Source organism: Musa acuminata, chromosome BXJ2-9 (genome assembly GCF_036884655.1).
Source record: "Musa acuminata AAA Group cultivar baxijiao chromosome BXJ2-9, Cavendish_Baxijiao_AAA, whole genome shotgun sequence".
NCBI classification, from domain to species: Eukaryota; Viridiplantae; Streptophyta; class Magnoliopsida; order Zingiberales; family Musaceae; genus Musa; species Musa acuminata.
In genome coordinates, this window is record NC_088346.1 from 9,490,570 (window position 1) to 9,502,839 (window position 12,270).

Consider the following 12,270-nt stretch of genomic DNA (forward strand, 5'->3'; position numbering starts at 1 on the left):
GAAAGCATTTAATAAACGAGTCAACAAGTGACCGGAGAAAGCTGTGGAGTGCCCCTCTGTTCTTCCTTCCCTTAGAACGCCGCAAAAAAGTCATGAATTCGATGTAAGATTGTAAGGATGAATTGATGTATGATCTGTGTATAACCATGTAAAGGTATTATTTTCACCTGTAACTTCATTTCGACCACAGCTTTTTGCAATCACAGGTTGCAGAAGAAGTGTGTAGAGAAAATAACATATCAAACCCAAGAAGAACACGATGCATAATGGGCAGGAGGACACTGTCACCCGAGCTTATTAGATCTCTCATGGTGCAATCGGATGGAAGGCAATAGTGGAGTGCTCCGCGATCTGCAGGCTGAACTGGCCTCCTTTCTCGGTCACGTCGATCTTGTCGGTCCCCGGCGGCGGCACCATCTCGAACTCCTTGACCAGTTTCCCGACGATGAGCCCCAGCAACGGCAGCGCCAGTATGATCCCGGGGCAGCTCCGCCGGCCGACGCCGAAGGGAAGGAACCTGAAGTCCACCTTTCCGCCCACCAGCGCTTCCACCTCCGTCTCCTCGTCCAAGAACCGCTCCGGCCTGAACTCCTCCGGCTTGTTCCACCACTCGGGGTTGTTCCCCAGCCACCACGCGTTCACTATCACCTTCGTTCGCTTCGGGATGTCGTATCCCCCGAGCTTGGCTTCCTCAAGGTTCATGTGGGGGACGAGCAGGGGGATGGGCGAGTGCAGCCTGAGAGTTTCCTTGACCACCGCTTGCAGGTATGGCAGCCTGTGCAGGTTCGTCTCCGTCACCGGTTCATCGCCGAGCACGTCACGGAGCTCCTTCCTGAGCCTTGTCTGGGCGTTGGGATGGTTCACCAGTTCGGCTATCGCCCATTCCATCGACCACAAGGTGGTCTCGATGGCTGCAACATTTATGTTCTCCACGATGTATATCACGTTATCCGAGCTGATTTCTCCGTTCATCTCTGCTTCTAGTATGTAATCCATGGCGCATCTGAGTCTGTCCCCTTCTCTTTCGGCCATCAGTTTTCTGTAGAAAGATAAGACATTGGAATCTCCAGCGACGGGGACACGAAAGCATCATTCTCGATTCAAGGATGGATTGTGTGCGTATTGTATACCTTCTTTTCTCCACATAGTTGTTGTTGAAGAAGGCCAGTCTCCTGCTCTGCAAGTCCCTGCACTTGTTCAAGTAGCTTCTCAGGAAGGGCCTGAGGATGGGGATGAAGTCACCGTAGTTGTACTCGAAGCTCTGCGCCAGTCGGCTCCTCTCCGAGTTGAACCGCGTCGCCTGCTGGAACAGCGGGTCCGACACCGACTCGAACCGGGCGTCGAACATCATCCGGTACATGATGTTGTAGAGCATCAGCTGCAGCCGGCGGCGGACGACGATCCCCTCCGACTGCGCCGCCCGGTCCCCGCGGAGGTCCCGCAGCACCATATCCATCTCCTCCTCCCACATCCCCCTGTACTGCTGCACCACCTTGTTCGTGAAGAAGGGCAGCGTCATGATCCGGCGCATCCTGCGCCAGTGGTCGCCGTACTCGGTGAACACCATGTCCTTGCCGCTGTCGGTGAAGATGTCCCACACCACGTTGCGTGGCCGGGAGCCGAACTCCACCCCTTGCGTGTGGAGGACCTCGGTGGCCAGCTTGGGGTCGGAGACGACCACCAGGTTACGCACCCCGAGCCGCAGCAGGAACACGTTACCGTACTTCTTCGCCATGTCCACGAGGTTCCGGTGGTTGAGGTCATTGCCGACCTGTAGCCAGTTTCCAAAGATAGGGAAGGAGACGGGGCCAGGAGGGGCGCCATTGGAGCCGGAGCGGGAGAATACGAAGGGGAGAAAGAAGAGGAGGAGAGGAAGAGAGAGAAGGAAGGGAGATTGATCAGGGAACAGATGCTTGGCAGCGTACGTGCAGGCAACTGCCGCAAGGGTGAGCATGGCCAACTTTCCGGTGGAGGCAGCCATGGCGATGGTCGTTGGCTTCCTTCCTGTTGCCAGTGCTCGTTGGATGCAAAGGAGGGAGAGCGGTCGCTGATTTATACGCGAAGGAAGCAGTGGTGGTTCGGTGGGGTAATCGATGGGCTACCGAGGGAAACGAGGTAGGAGAAAGAGTGAAGATGGACATTAGGACGTCAACAGAGTTGGTAGGAGAGAGAGGGTTGGTGGGACGTGTCATTTCTTTAACTTCCCTTTAGCCCTGCGGAATCATATATCTGACCCTTCTTTTTGGTGGTGAAAGGATTCCTGGAATCACAGAGTGCCCAAAGTACAAGTAAACGATTCATTCATATTATACTAACATTGATCATTATTGAAAACCTTCAAAGTTAATTACTATAGGGGAAAAGAATAAGCTGGCCTTCTTTGACTCGACCAACGGGGAAGCATGCAGTTTGACTCCACAAAGAAATAGTAAATGATCACCGGGGAAAAAGAAGGCGTGCGATAATTTGGCAGAAGAAAACAAAAAACAAGTGTGTTTGGTCGATTGCGATGGCTCTGTTGGCGTCCATGGTTTTGGTATGTGGGTTTGACTCCTTCGCTGGTTCTGTAACGCTGGTTTGCTGAAATGATGTCCACTAACATGTGTTCGATTGCGATGGTTGGGACTTTAATAATACCCGTCTGTATAGGATACGGATGGATGGGTGGGGCACACGGCCACACGAATGGGGTTGGTGAGACTCGTCGCACGAGCACGATCTCAACGGATGCACTCGTGTGCATGGATTGATTGATTGCACGCGTCGTTCGATCGTTTGATCCTTCTGCGTCGGTAACGACTTCCTGCGCCGTATTGTTTCGTTGGAGAATGCTGTGGTGTCAGATGAGTACCGAGCCATCGTGAGCCGCCACATCAGTAACCGGGGGTGGGACCCATTTCAAAAGTTAAAAGTTCCTAAGTATATTTGTATGTCTTAATATCCGAATAAGAAATGGATATTGTATAAATAGTTTTTAATTAAATTGTAATTATGAAAAATAAATATAGGAGTCGAATATCAATGATTTTGTTTTTCGATGATAGAAAGACATAATAAAAAAAAAGATAGAAGATAACAAAAAAAAATGTTATCCAAGACACTTGTTTATATGTGGTAATTTTGATTTTTTTGTAAAAATAAATGCAATCAATATTCATAATCTAGAATGAAAAATAATTTTAAACCACTTTGATTATTTTAAATACCTATTGATTATTTATTGATTTCGGTGTCAGAATATTCGATATAAGTTTCTTTCAAGAATAAAAACATTAGGGTTAACTCTCCTCTAGTTAACATCAAGACTCTTCTAATCACCGGAGATCTTCAAGTCAAGATTTGAGTCACTTAATTCTCAAGAATGATAAAAGAGCCAATCAACTTTAACACTAATTGGTGTGGGAAACAACTTTAAGCCATGGCCTCGGGGCCGACGTGGCTCGGTTCGGGTCCGGACGACGGGGATCTCCTTGGGGCGTTCCTCAAGTCCGTTGAGGCGGTCGGGTGTGGTGTCCGATCGAGACGGTGTAGTCGTCTCCTCCGGGCAAAAACTCCTCGCCTGCGCGTTCGGAGGAGATATTCGGCTTTGCACCTGCACAAAGGTATGGCGGAGGCGTTCAGCCCGACCCCTCCGACAATCAGGTTAGCAGATGTGGGAGGGAGTTTCAGGATGAAGAAGTGTTTTGTGTGTCTATCCCTCCCTCCCTCTCTCTTATGAACGAGAGGGTATTTATAGGGAAGCTTACTGCTTCCTGAGCTGCCCGCTTGCAGGGGGTAGGCTGGTAGTGTCTGACTTTGTGTTGGCGTGGCGTGAAAAATTGAGATTTGGTAGGATGTTAATGCGCCTCGGTCGGCGTTCCGGTCTGCATTGACCAGGTGCTGTTGCGTGAGGCGTCATCTGACATCAGCCGAGTCTTATCATAATTACTATCCTCATCACTAATATGAATTAATGATATAATATGAAAACTTGATAATAATTCCTATAATCATATAACTTGGTAAGACATTTAGCCATGACTATTACTAAATGCTAAATATGTTTATCAGTGATTTATCTATTATATCAAAGGATAACTTGCTCGATATGGGCTAATTATCTCGTATAATTAGTTATATTTAGCATATTGATATTTATACTTAAAAAATTTATATTGAGATTTTTATATTTATAAAAATAAAAAAAATATTTAATCTTATTTCTCGTGACATTGTCAACAAAAATATATTATAAGGTTTATCACTGAACATATGTTGATTTTATTTCATTTTAATTTATCGTTGAACACGTACCGTATTTTCGTTAACATAATCGACGTTAGAAAAAATGATATTAAATATTTTATTTTTATAAATATAAAAAAAATTTAATATACTTTTTAAAAATATAAATATAGGATAAAGTAACTAATTACAAAAGATAATATATACTCATGCTTAATCCATATTAATCTGGAAACTATGCGGAAAACAGAAACAGTTCCCATTCAGAATGGTTATAAGAGAGAAATGGTTACTGAACCGTTCCTGCTTTCAGCATAATTTCTAGCTTTTCAGTACATATTTCAAATAGTGATACTACCTCTCGATGTAGACATGCTGATCATCCCATCTCGTAACAAGTTTCATTAAATGAACTTAATATATAGTACCAGATAAATTCAAGTCTCGTTACCGAGATGGTGTTAAAGTGACACAAACACATGCATTATATTAGATGATATTGTGTGTATATATATATATATATATATATATATATATATATATATATATATATATATTATACATTATATTAGATGACACAAACATGCACTATATATATATATATATATAGGAAAGAGGTACAATGATGCCTCAATATTTCCCTCCCATTCATGGTTTTTTTTAGCGTACCAACGATCTGCCATCGGGTATTCACGACTCGGTTCGTCTCTTTTTCTCGCTCTTCGCGGCGTGGAAAGAGAGTCACGAAAGAAGCCAAGAAAGAAGGCCGAAGAGAGAGAAGCGAAAGAGATTGGTTTCGTTGCCCTCTCGCCCCTTTGATCCCCTCCGATCCGGCGATCGTCGATCGCTCCCCCAGTGTTCTTCTTGCTTCCTCATCCGCCTTTGATCATCTCCGATCCGCCATCTTTGGTGTTTTTCCCCCCTTTTTCCGGGTCCGATCTGGTTGGATCGCTCGCTGAAGAAGATGAATCAGAGGTTGAAGCTCCAGCAGCAGCAGCAGGCGCTGATGCAGCAGGCAATGCTCCAGCAGCAGCAGCTCTACCACTCCGGGGTCTTAGCCGCTGCCATGTCTCAGGTGGGAGTCCCTCTGGCTTCCCCTCTAGACTACTTTTGATCACTTCTGTCTCCTTAATGCTTTTGTAGCGGCGAACTTAATGGCATTTCTTGTTCTTTCTTGCCTAGAGAATCACGCTTGCTAGGTTTGTGCGTGGCTTCTAGATCGGGTTATCCCTGATTGTTTTATGAATTCTAGTCAAAAGAGGCTTCCATCAACATGGGGTCTAGGGAGTGTCGATATGCTCAGCCTTACCCTTACAAGTAAGGAGGTCATCTTTACAACATGAACTATGGTCATCCAAATTGCGATAGGGCAATCTTACGTGTGCATTGTAATCTATGTTATTATGAAAAGTGAACAAGGAATAGACGGATAACAGACTGCAACTTTTTCTCATGGGAAGAGGTTTCTTGTTAGTCTCTGTTCTTCATTCTGTATGGTTCGGTAAAACATGTTTTTAGTTATATAACGTGCTTAAACATGTTTGTTGGACAAGTATCTTAAGAAACATGCTTCCTTAATATTTTAGTTGGTTATTTTTCTTTGGGCCGTGCATTCTATATTGTTGCTTGACTATTGATGCCTGCTTAAACTTCCCAAGCGTCTAGTAATTTTTTTACTTTGATACTATTGTTTTCTTTCACCAGTTGCCTTCTTTTGCTATACCGTCTGTTATCATTTGAATCACAATAACCAATGACCAGAGTGTTTAGCAGGGATTTCATTATTTGCTTCAAGTGATTTCACATCTTAAATTTAGCCCTTTATTAGGTTTTGATTGGATAAGTGGGTTTGACATTGGATCACCATGTTAGAATGTTATAGGGTTTTCTTTTATTTCTCAATTTCCTAAACATAGTGTATAGATTCTCTAGGTTTTTTCTTTTTCATGTTCTTTTTGCCTTTCATATTTTGCAGATGGAGCCTGTTCCAAGTGGAAATCTTCCCCCTGGTTTTGATCCATCTACATGCCGCAGTGTGTGAGTGTATAGTTTGTTTGTTTTTTTTCTCTCCCCGTTTGCACTTCTTTCTTTTCCATTCATTTTCCAGAGCCACTTGCTACAAACATGACATAGGAATGCCATTATAATAGTAATTGTGCACTGTATAGAATGGGGTTGATGATCATATCCAGAGTACTTGTCTCGTCTGTCATGAGTTCCCATTTCTTCTTAATAGACATTTTTGTGCTATAGGACTTTATTGTTAAATACATGGATGTTATTTATTCTTAATATTCATAATTGTTCCATGTAGTTGGAGCTACTTTAACTTCATTACTGATTTTCTGATTGCAATTATTAGGTATGTGGGAAATATCCATCCAAATGTAACAGAGAGCCTACTGGCTGAAGTTTTTCAAAGTTTTGGTCCACTTGAAGGATGCAAACTCATCAGAAAAGAAAAGGTTCATTTCTGGATCAAAACTCTCAGAGCAGTTATCCCAAAGACAACAAGCCATCATCTGTGCTCTTGCAGATACCACTGAATCTTAATGTTTACTGAAGTCACAAAGTCTTGTTATTTCTGCATCACTTATTTCTGAGTGAAAATTCAAAATCATGCTCATAGTCGTCGGTACGCAATTGTCATGTTGAACAGATAGTTAACTTGTAACCTGCACTATATTGTTGTCTACTTTAGTTAATAAGATATTTAGACCTGTAAAATGATGGGTTCAACCTATGTTTGGATCCAGTGACATATTTGATCACTCTAAGCCAGCTTCTTAAAATTATCTTGTTTACCATTTCAGTTCAAACTAGGTTTTTGACCTATCGAGGGTTGTTTGACTATATTTGTTGGTCAATGAATTGAGCTAGATTTGGAAATCTTTGAGTTAGAATTGGATCATATTGATGGATTTACTTTTCTTTTAGTGGAATCTCTTTAGCAATTAGGTCTGGATGGAAATCTTTAGCTATTACTTTCCTTATTAGCTATCTAAAAAAGTCATAGAAAAGGGCAACATGTTTGCATGGTTACATCTCTTTAAATAGCTGGGTTCTGCTGAACAAGATTCACATATTATTTTGGTGCACAGAAGGTAGCTGAAGGCCCCCTTTGCCATTTCTTCTCTAATATTTTACTCTGTATTCACTTTTTCATATGTGTTACTACTGTTTTACTGTTACTAAATGGAAAACAATGACAAAAATATATATATTTAGGTTAATTTGATCTGAAACTGAAGATAGCTTCTTTGTCAGTGATTTCTATTAGATACTCCTGAAAGTATACATTTGTACTGTGTAGAAATTGTACAATATTAGTTGGGTGCACTATACTAATAGTCCCTAACTATTAGTATAGTTATTTAGGGGACTTATTGGTCACAAAAGGGAGCCCAGAAAAATACTTGGAGCTGTTTCATATGGAGGTATATGAAAAAATTGCCTCAGGGCACTATGATTCTGGAAGATACTTCAAAAATAATTCACAAACTGAACCATTTTTCTCGAGATATCTGTAGTATGGATATGATCTGTTTGTAGGTGGCATCTAATATGTAGAGGAAATGACAGGTTGCTGTGTAGAACTCCATGGACTTTGTAGACATCGTTGTGGAGAAGATTTCTTCACTCTAGTACCAATTGATTATATATGCCTCTCCTGTAAGACTTTCTCCAATTTGAGGAGAGCAGGCATCCTAGGAAACAAGAAGAAAAAAGGTAATTAATGCAACTAAGGAATTTATATTATTGCATAAAAAAAGATTACCATTCTCATGATGTACAATGTAGGCTTACAATATGCTGTACTTAAGATATACAAGGACTTTCCTTTTTTTTTTTGGAAATTTTGGAACCTCACAAAATGTTATCTAAAATCACATCTGGAGCTCTCTAACTGTGACCCCTAATAGTGTAAGATTTTCCTGACCTTCCCTATGAGTAACATAAGAATTAACTGATAAGAACACAACTCAAAATATGACTCTAAACTTGACCTAAAATAGAAAATAAAAACAGAAAGAAAATATTTTAAAAAACGTAACAATATAAATCCAATGACCATTTTCTAGGGCCGGTTTATAGGTGGTGGTTCATATCATCCTGCATGTCCAATGACCATAACTCTTTGGTGCTTGCAGGCCCTAGCAGGTGCATTGTACACCATATTAATGCCAAATATTGAAAGTTTTAATACAGCATGGTGCATAAGCGACATCTTGGGCGCAACTTAGCTTATCAACTTGCCTTGGCACATGATTAGGTGCATGCTGGTATGTATTGGTTGATTGTCAAGAGATATTCTTAGATAGATTAAGAAACATTAGATAAATTATCATTATCATGGCTCTCATCCTTCTAACAGTTCACTACCCTTTTTATTCATAAGAATCGAGTCAAATGCTGACTCATGATGCTATCACTCATTGTGTTCAACCTTGTCTTTTAAGGTGGATACTGGTAAACAGTTAACACCAATATTTTAAACTTCTTATCACACTTCAAACGGCTACACATAGTATGCATGATAGTCCTGGAACAAGGGACTCCTCCCTGTCTTGACATTACACCCAGAGACATTATTCATAATGTCTCTTGGGACTTAGTTCTACTTTATTCAACAGACAGTTCAACTTAATTGACTCTTGGGACTTAGGCTGAAATCAAGGATACGTTAAAGAACTCTTCATCCATGATGTTTAAATTGCATGTGTTTTATTGACTTCTTGGTCATTTCAAGTGTCAGCTTAGGACTTTTGGTTGTTGAGTCTCATGGTGTTATGCATACGGATGGAATGAAATATAAATTTACACGATCATTACTTTGTTAATCCATGTAGGAGTCCTAAATAATGCAAGTCTTGAGACCTCAGTTGCCTCTGATGGACCTGGACAATAAAATATCCTCTAAAGTAGTAGCTTTTATCTGCTTCTGTTTATTGCTATATTGATCACATGTAGCAGCTTGCTGATGGTCAAGCATGTGAAGCAAACAAAAAATGTTTGTTAACTAAAAATACTCAGATGTAATTTTCTGTCTTGTAGTCTTCGTTTGGATTTGTTGATTACCATGATCGGAGGTCAGCAGCTCTTGCTATCATGTCACTGCATGGGCGACAGCTGTAAGAAATTTTGAATATGCATGACGTAATTTTTCCCTGCTGAATTGATCTGCCACAATTTTAGTTTCAAATCTGTACATCTGCAGATATGGTCAAGCAATTAAGGTAAATTGGGCATACGCTAGTGGTCAAAGGGAAGACACATCTGGTAGAAACTCCCATATACCATCTTATTAATTTCCTATTGTAGGTTCAACAGTACACCCTCTGAAGCTTGTTACCGATAATCTGTTTCACATATTTTTTTGTCTTGAGCAGGACATTTCCATATTTTTGTTGGAGATCTAAGTTCGGAGGTCACTGATGCAACACTTTTTGCTTGTTTCTCAGCATACAGCAGTTGTTCGTAAGTCACTCACATTATCTGAACCGTTGTGGTATCTTATGATTCATATTGACAAACTGTTTAACTTCAAAAAAAAGAAATTATCATGCCAAGTGTTGCCTGTTGAAGAGAAAGCTTAAGTTTAACAATGATTATTTCCTTTTTGTTATTTGGAGGTATATTTTCTACTATGGCTTATGTTAACTATGATGTTCAGGGATGCACGGGTAATGTGGGATAACAAAACGGGGCGCTCTAGAGGATTTGGCTTTGTCTCTTTCCGCGATCAGCAGGTATATTGCTTATGAATGCATTTGTGGTCAACTTCCCTACCAAGTTGACTTGCCTTTCTTAGTTTGCTTTTTTTGATTTATTTCCAACAAGTTGTGTTGGTTAGCCTAACAGCTTGAGAACATTTTCTTTTCCTAATATTTGCTCGGGTATTACTGGCCACTAGTGGTTTAGTGACCTGAATATAAATCACTGATGTTCACAATAAATTATGAATTATCTGCCAGTTCAGCTATAAGACAGTATCAACAGAAATTCAGATTTAATTGATAGAGGGGTGTTGGTGTTATTTTATGTTCTGGAGTTGTTTGTTTCTTAGTAATTTCTTGTCTTATACTGATCATTAAAACATAAATGGAAAAGGCAACTTCCTTCCTGATAGTGTTAATTCAGATGTCCTTAGTTGCCATATGTTCTTTGCAGGATGCACAGAATGCCATCAATGATATGACTGGTAAGGTTGGGCTCAGTGCTTCTGTCATTTCAGTATTTATGTTTGTCAGATTTGCTTTGGTTGACATAGAAACCCTATCATCCAGGTAAATGGCTTGGAAGTAGACAAATACGGTGCAACTGGGCAACCAAGACTACTGGTGAAGACAAACAGCAGAGTGACAATCAGAATGCTGTTGTATTGACAGAGGGAAGTAGCAATCCAGGTGAACTAGCTAACTAGGCATAAGACTTAAGGTTAATAGGTTCTTGTTTGTCGATTTGTTGTCCAATTTCTCCATAGTAAGAGTTGACTTATCTTCTGAAGCATATTATGTACAAACAGGCAGATATACTACACAATTTAAAGAAAGTTAACATTGTATTGTTTGTTTATAGCAGATGGAGGCCAGGAGAATTCAAATGAAATGGCCCCTGAAAATAATCCTGCATACACAACTGTGTATGTTGGTAACCTGGCCCATGAGGTAACTCGTTAAATTTGTAGATTTTGATATCTCTGACAAGTACTTTTGTTGCTCCTCTTTTTCTTTTTAGTCCACACTGTCATACAGTTTGTTGAGTTTTACTTTTAGTCCTCATACCATTCATCTGGCAATGGACATCTCAGGTATCACAAGTTGAGCTTCACCGCCAATTTCATATTTTAGGTGCTGGTGTAATTGAGGAAGTGCGGATACAGAGGGATAAAGGATTTGGATTTGTCAGATATCGTACACATGAAGAAGCTGCTTTGGCCATCCAAATGGCAAATGGAAGGATAATATGTGGGAAATCAATGAAAGTAAACTCCTCAATTCAGAGACTTAGGCACTTGTTTCTCATGTTCTGCTAAATCTGGTTTAGCTTTGGGTTATACCTGTACATTAACATTGTCTCATTCTGGCATCTCTTGTAGTGTTCTTGGGGAACTAAGCCAACTCCCCCAGGGATGGCTTCCAACCCACTACCTCCTCCTCTGCCACCGTTTCAGCTTCTACCAACACCAGGTCTCCAAGGTTTTACGGCTGCTGAGCTCTTGGCTTATCAGCGTCAGCTTGCTTTGAGTCAGGTTGCTGCTGGACCAATGGCTGGTCAACATGGCCTTGCTGCACAGCCTTCTGCAGGGCTCATGTCAGGTGGTGGGTCACAGGCAATGTATGATGGTTATTCCAGTCTTTCATCTGCTCAGCAGTTAATGTACTACAATTAGGGATGTATTCAGCAAGAACTGCATATCATGGGCCTTTTATTTCTAGCGGACAAGGACATTGTTTCCCTGTTATTCGAGTGTTTTGTCTAAATTTGCTGCTACTGTTTGGTTGAGTACATAGGTTTCTTGTCAGTCCTTGATCTTTCGTATTCAAAGAATAGTTGTGGTTTTGCATTATGGATTATCTTTGATATATAGCATATGAAATATAACCTTGTCATATTGTAGATATCCAAACATTTTGCTGTATGACCGATGAAGAGAACATTGTTCAGGATTTGTTAGTTACCAATATGCTTTCATAATTTTCATGGACAATAGTTCATATTATTAAAGTGTATAGAGTTTCATTTGGTAGATTGAATGTTCACTAAATGGCATTCTTTAGTGCTCACAAAATCCTATCTGAAAAGACACGTGAAGTTGAAATTATTCTGAAATTTCTTCAAAAATAGTTTCATGTTCGTTGACCTGAGTACTATTCTTGCTCATAATTGTGAATTTAAGGTCAGCACGGAATGCATTGCGGTTTACAGAAAGTTGGAGTTCCAAGCTGGCTGGTGGATTGTTAATCAAATCTACCTTTGGTGCTTATGTATTACAGCACTAGAATTATGGATGTACAAATTATTGGTTACCAATACTTGAATGTA

General features: G+C 40.6%; 2 protein-coding genes across 4 annotated transcripts; one reads left to right on the plus strand and one right to left on the minus strand.

Annotated features, from left to right (window-relative positions):
* Positions 1–135: 135 nt before the first annotated feature.
* Positions 136–2,048, minus strand: LOC103997903 (cytochrome P450 CYP73A100). Its single transcript, XM_009419241.3, has 2 exons — positions 1,131–2,048; positions 136–1,039 (listed from the first exon to the last, which is right to left on the minus strand). Exons 1-2 carry the CDS (start codon positions 1,979–1,981, stop codon positions 307–309), a joined length of 1,584 nt encoding a protein of 527 aa, XP_009417516.2. The 5' UTR covers positions 1,982–2,048; the 3' UTR covers positions 136–306.
* A 2,817-nt stretch (positions 2,049–4,865) lies between these two features.
* Positions 4,866–11,848, plus strand: LOC135583467 (RNA-binding protein 208-like). 3 transcript variants are annotated; one of them, XM_065125517.1, is made up of 12 exons: positions 4,866–5,299; positions 6,200–6,261; positions 6,587–6,689; positions 9,280–9,356; positions 9,443–9,504; positions 9,615–9,702; positions 9,899–9,974; positions 10,396–10,426; positions 10,512–10,631; positions 10,804–10,892; positions 11,036–11,209; positions 11,324–11,848. In XM_065125517.1, exons 1-12 carry the CDS (start codon positions 5,189–5,191, stop codon positions 11,615–11,617), a joined length of 1,287 nt encoding a protein of 428 aa, XP_064981589.1. In that variant the 5' UTR covers positions 4,866–5,188; the 3' UTR covers positions 11,618–11,848. The 3 variants fall into 3 exon arrangements, with proteins under 3 accessions (XP_064981589.1, XP_064981590.1, XP_064981591.1); XM_065125518.1 differs by having other exon boundaries at positions 10,807–10,892; XM_065125519.1 differs by lacking the exon at positions 4,866–5,299 and adding an exon at positions 5,405–5,541.
* Positions 11,849–12,270: the final 422 nt, after the last annotated feature.

Bases quoted from the DNA above. Each gene is read 5' to 3' on its own strand.
- LOC103997903 (XM_009419241.3), bottom strand. From the start codon at position 1,981: ATGGCTGCCTCCACCGGAAAGTTGGCCATGCTCACCCTTGCGGCAGTT. The intron at 1,040-1,130 runs GTATACAATACG...ATCTTTCTACAG, and splicing joins AACTATGTGGAGAAAAGAAG to AAAACTGATGGCCGAAAGAG.
- LOC135583467 (XM_065125517.1), top strand. From the start codon at position 5,189: ATGAATCAGAGGTTGAAGCTCCAGCAGCAGCAGCAGGCGCTGATGCAG. The intron at 9,505-9,614 runs GTAGAAACTCCC...TGTCTTGAGCAG, and splicing joins TCAAAGGGAAGACACATCTG to GACATTTCCATATTTTTGTT. The intron at 9,703-9,898 runs GTAAGTCACTCA...TATGATGTTCAG, and splicing joins TCAGCATACAGCAGTTGTTC to GGATGCACGGGTAATGTGGG.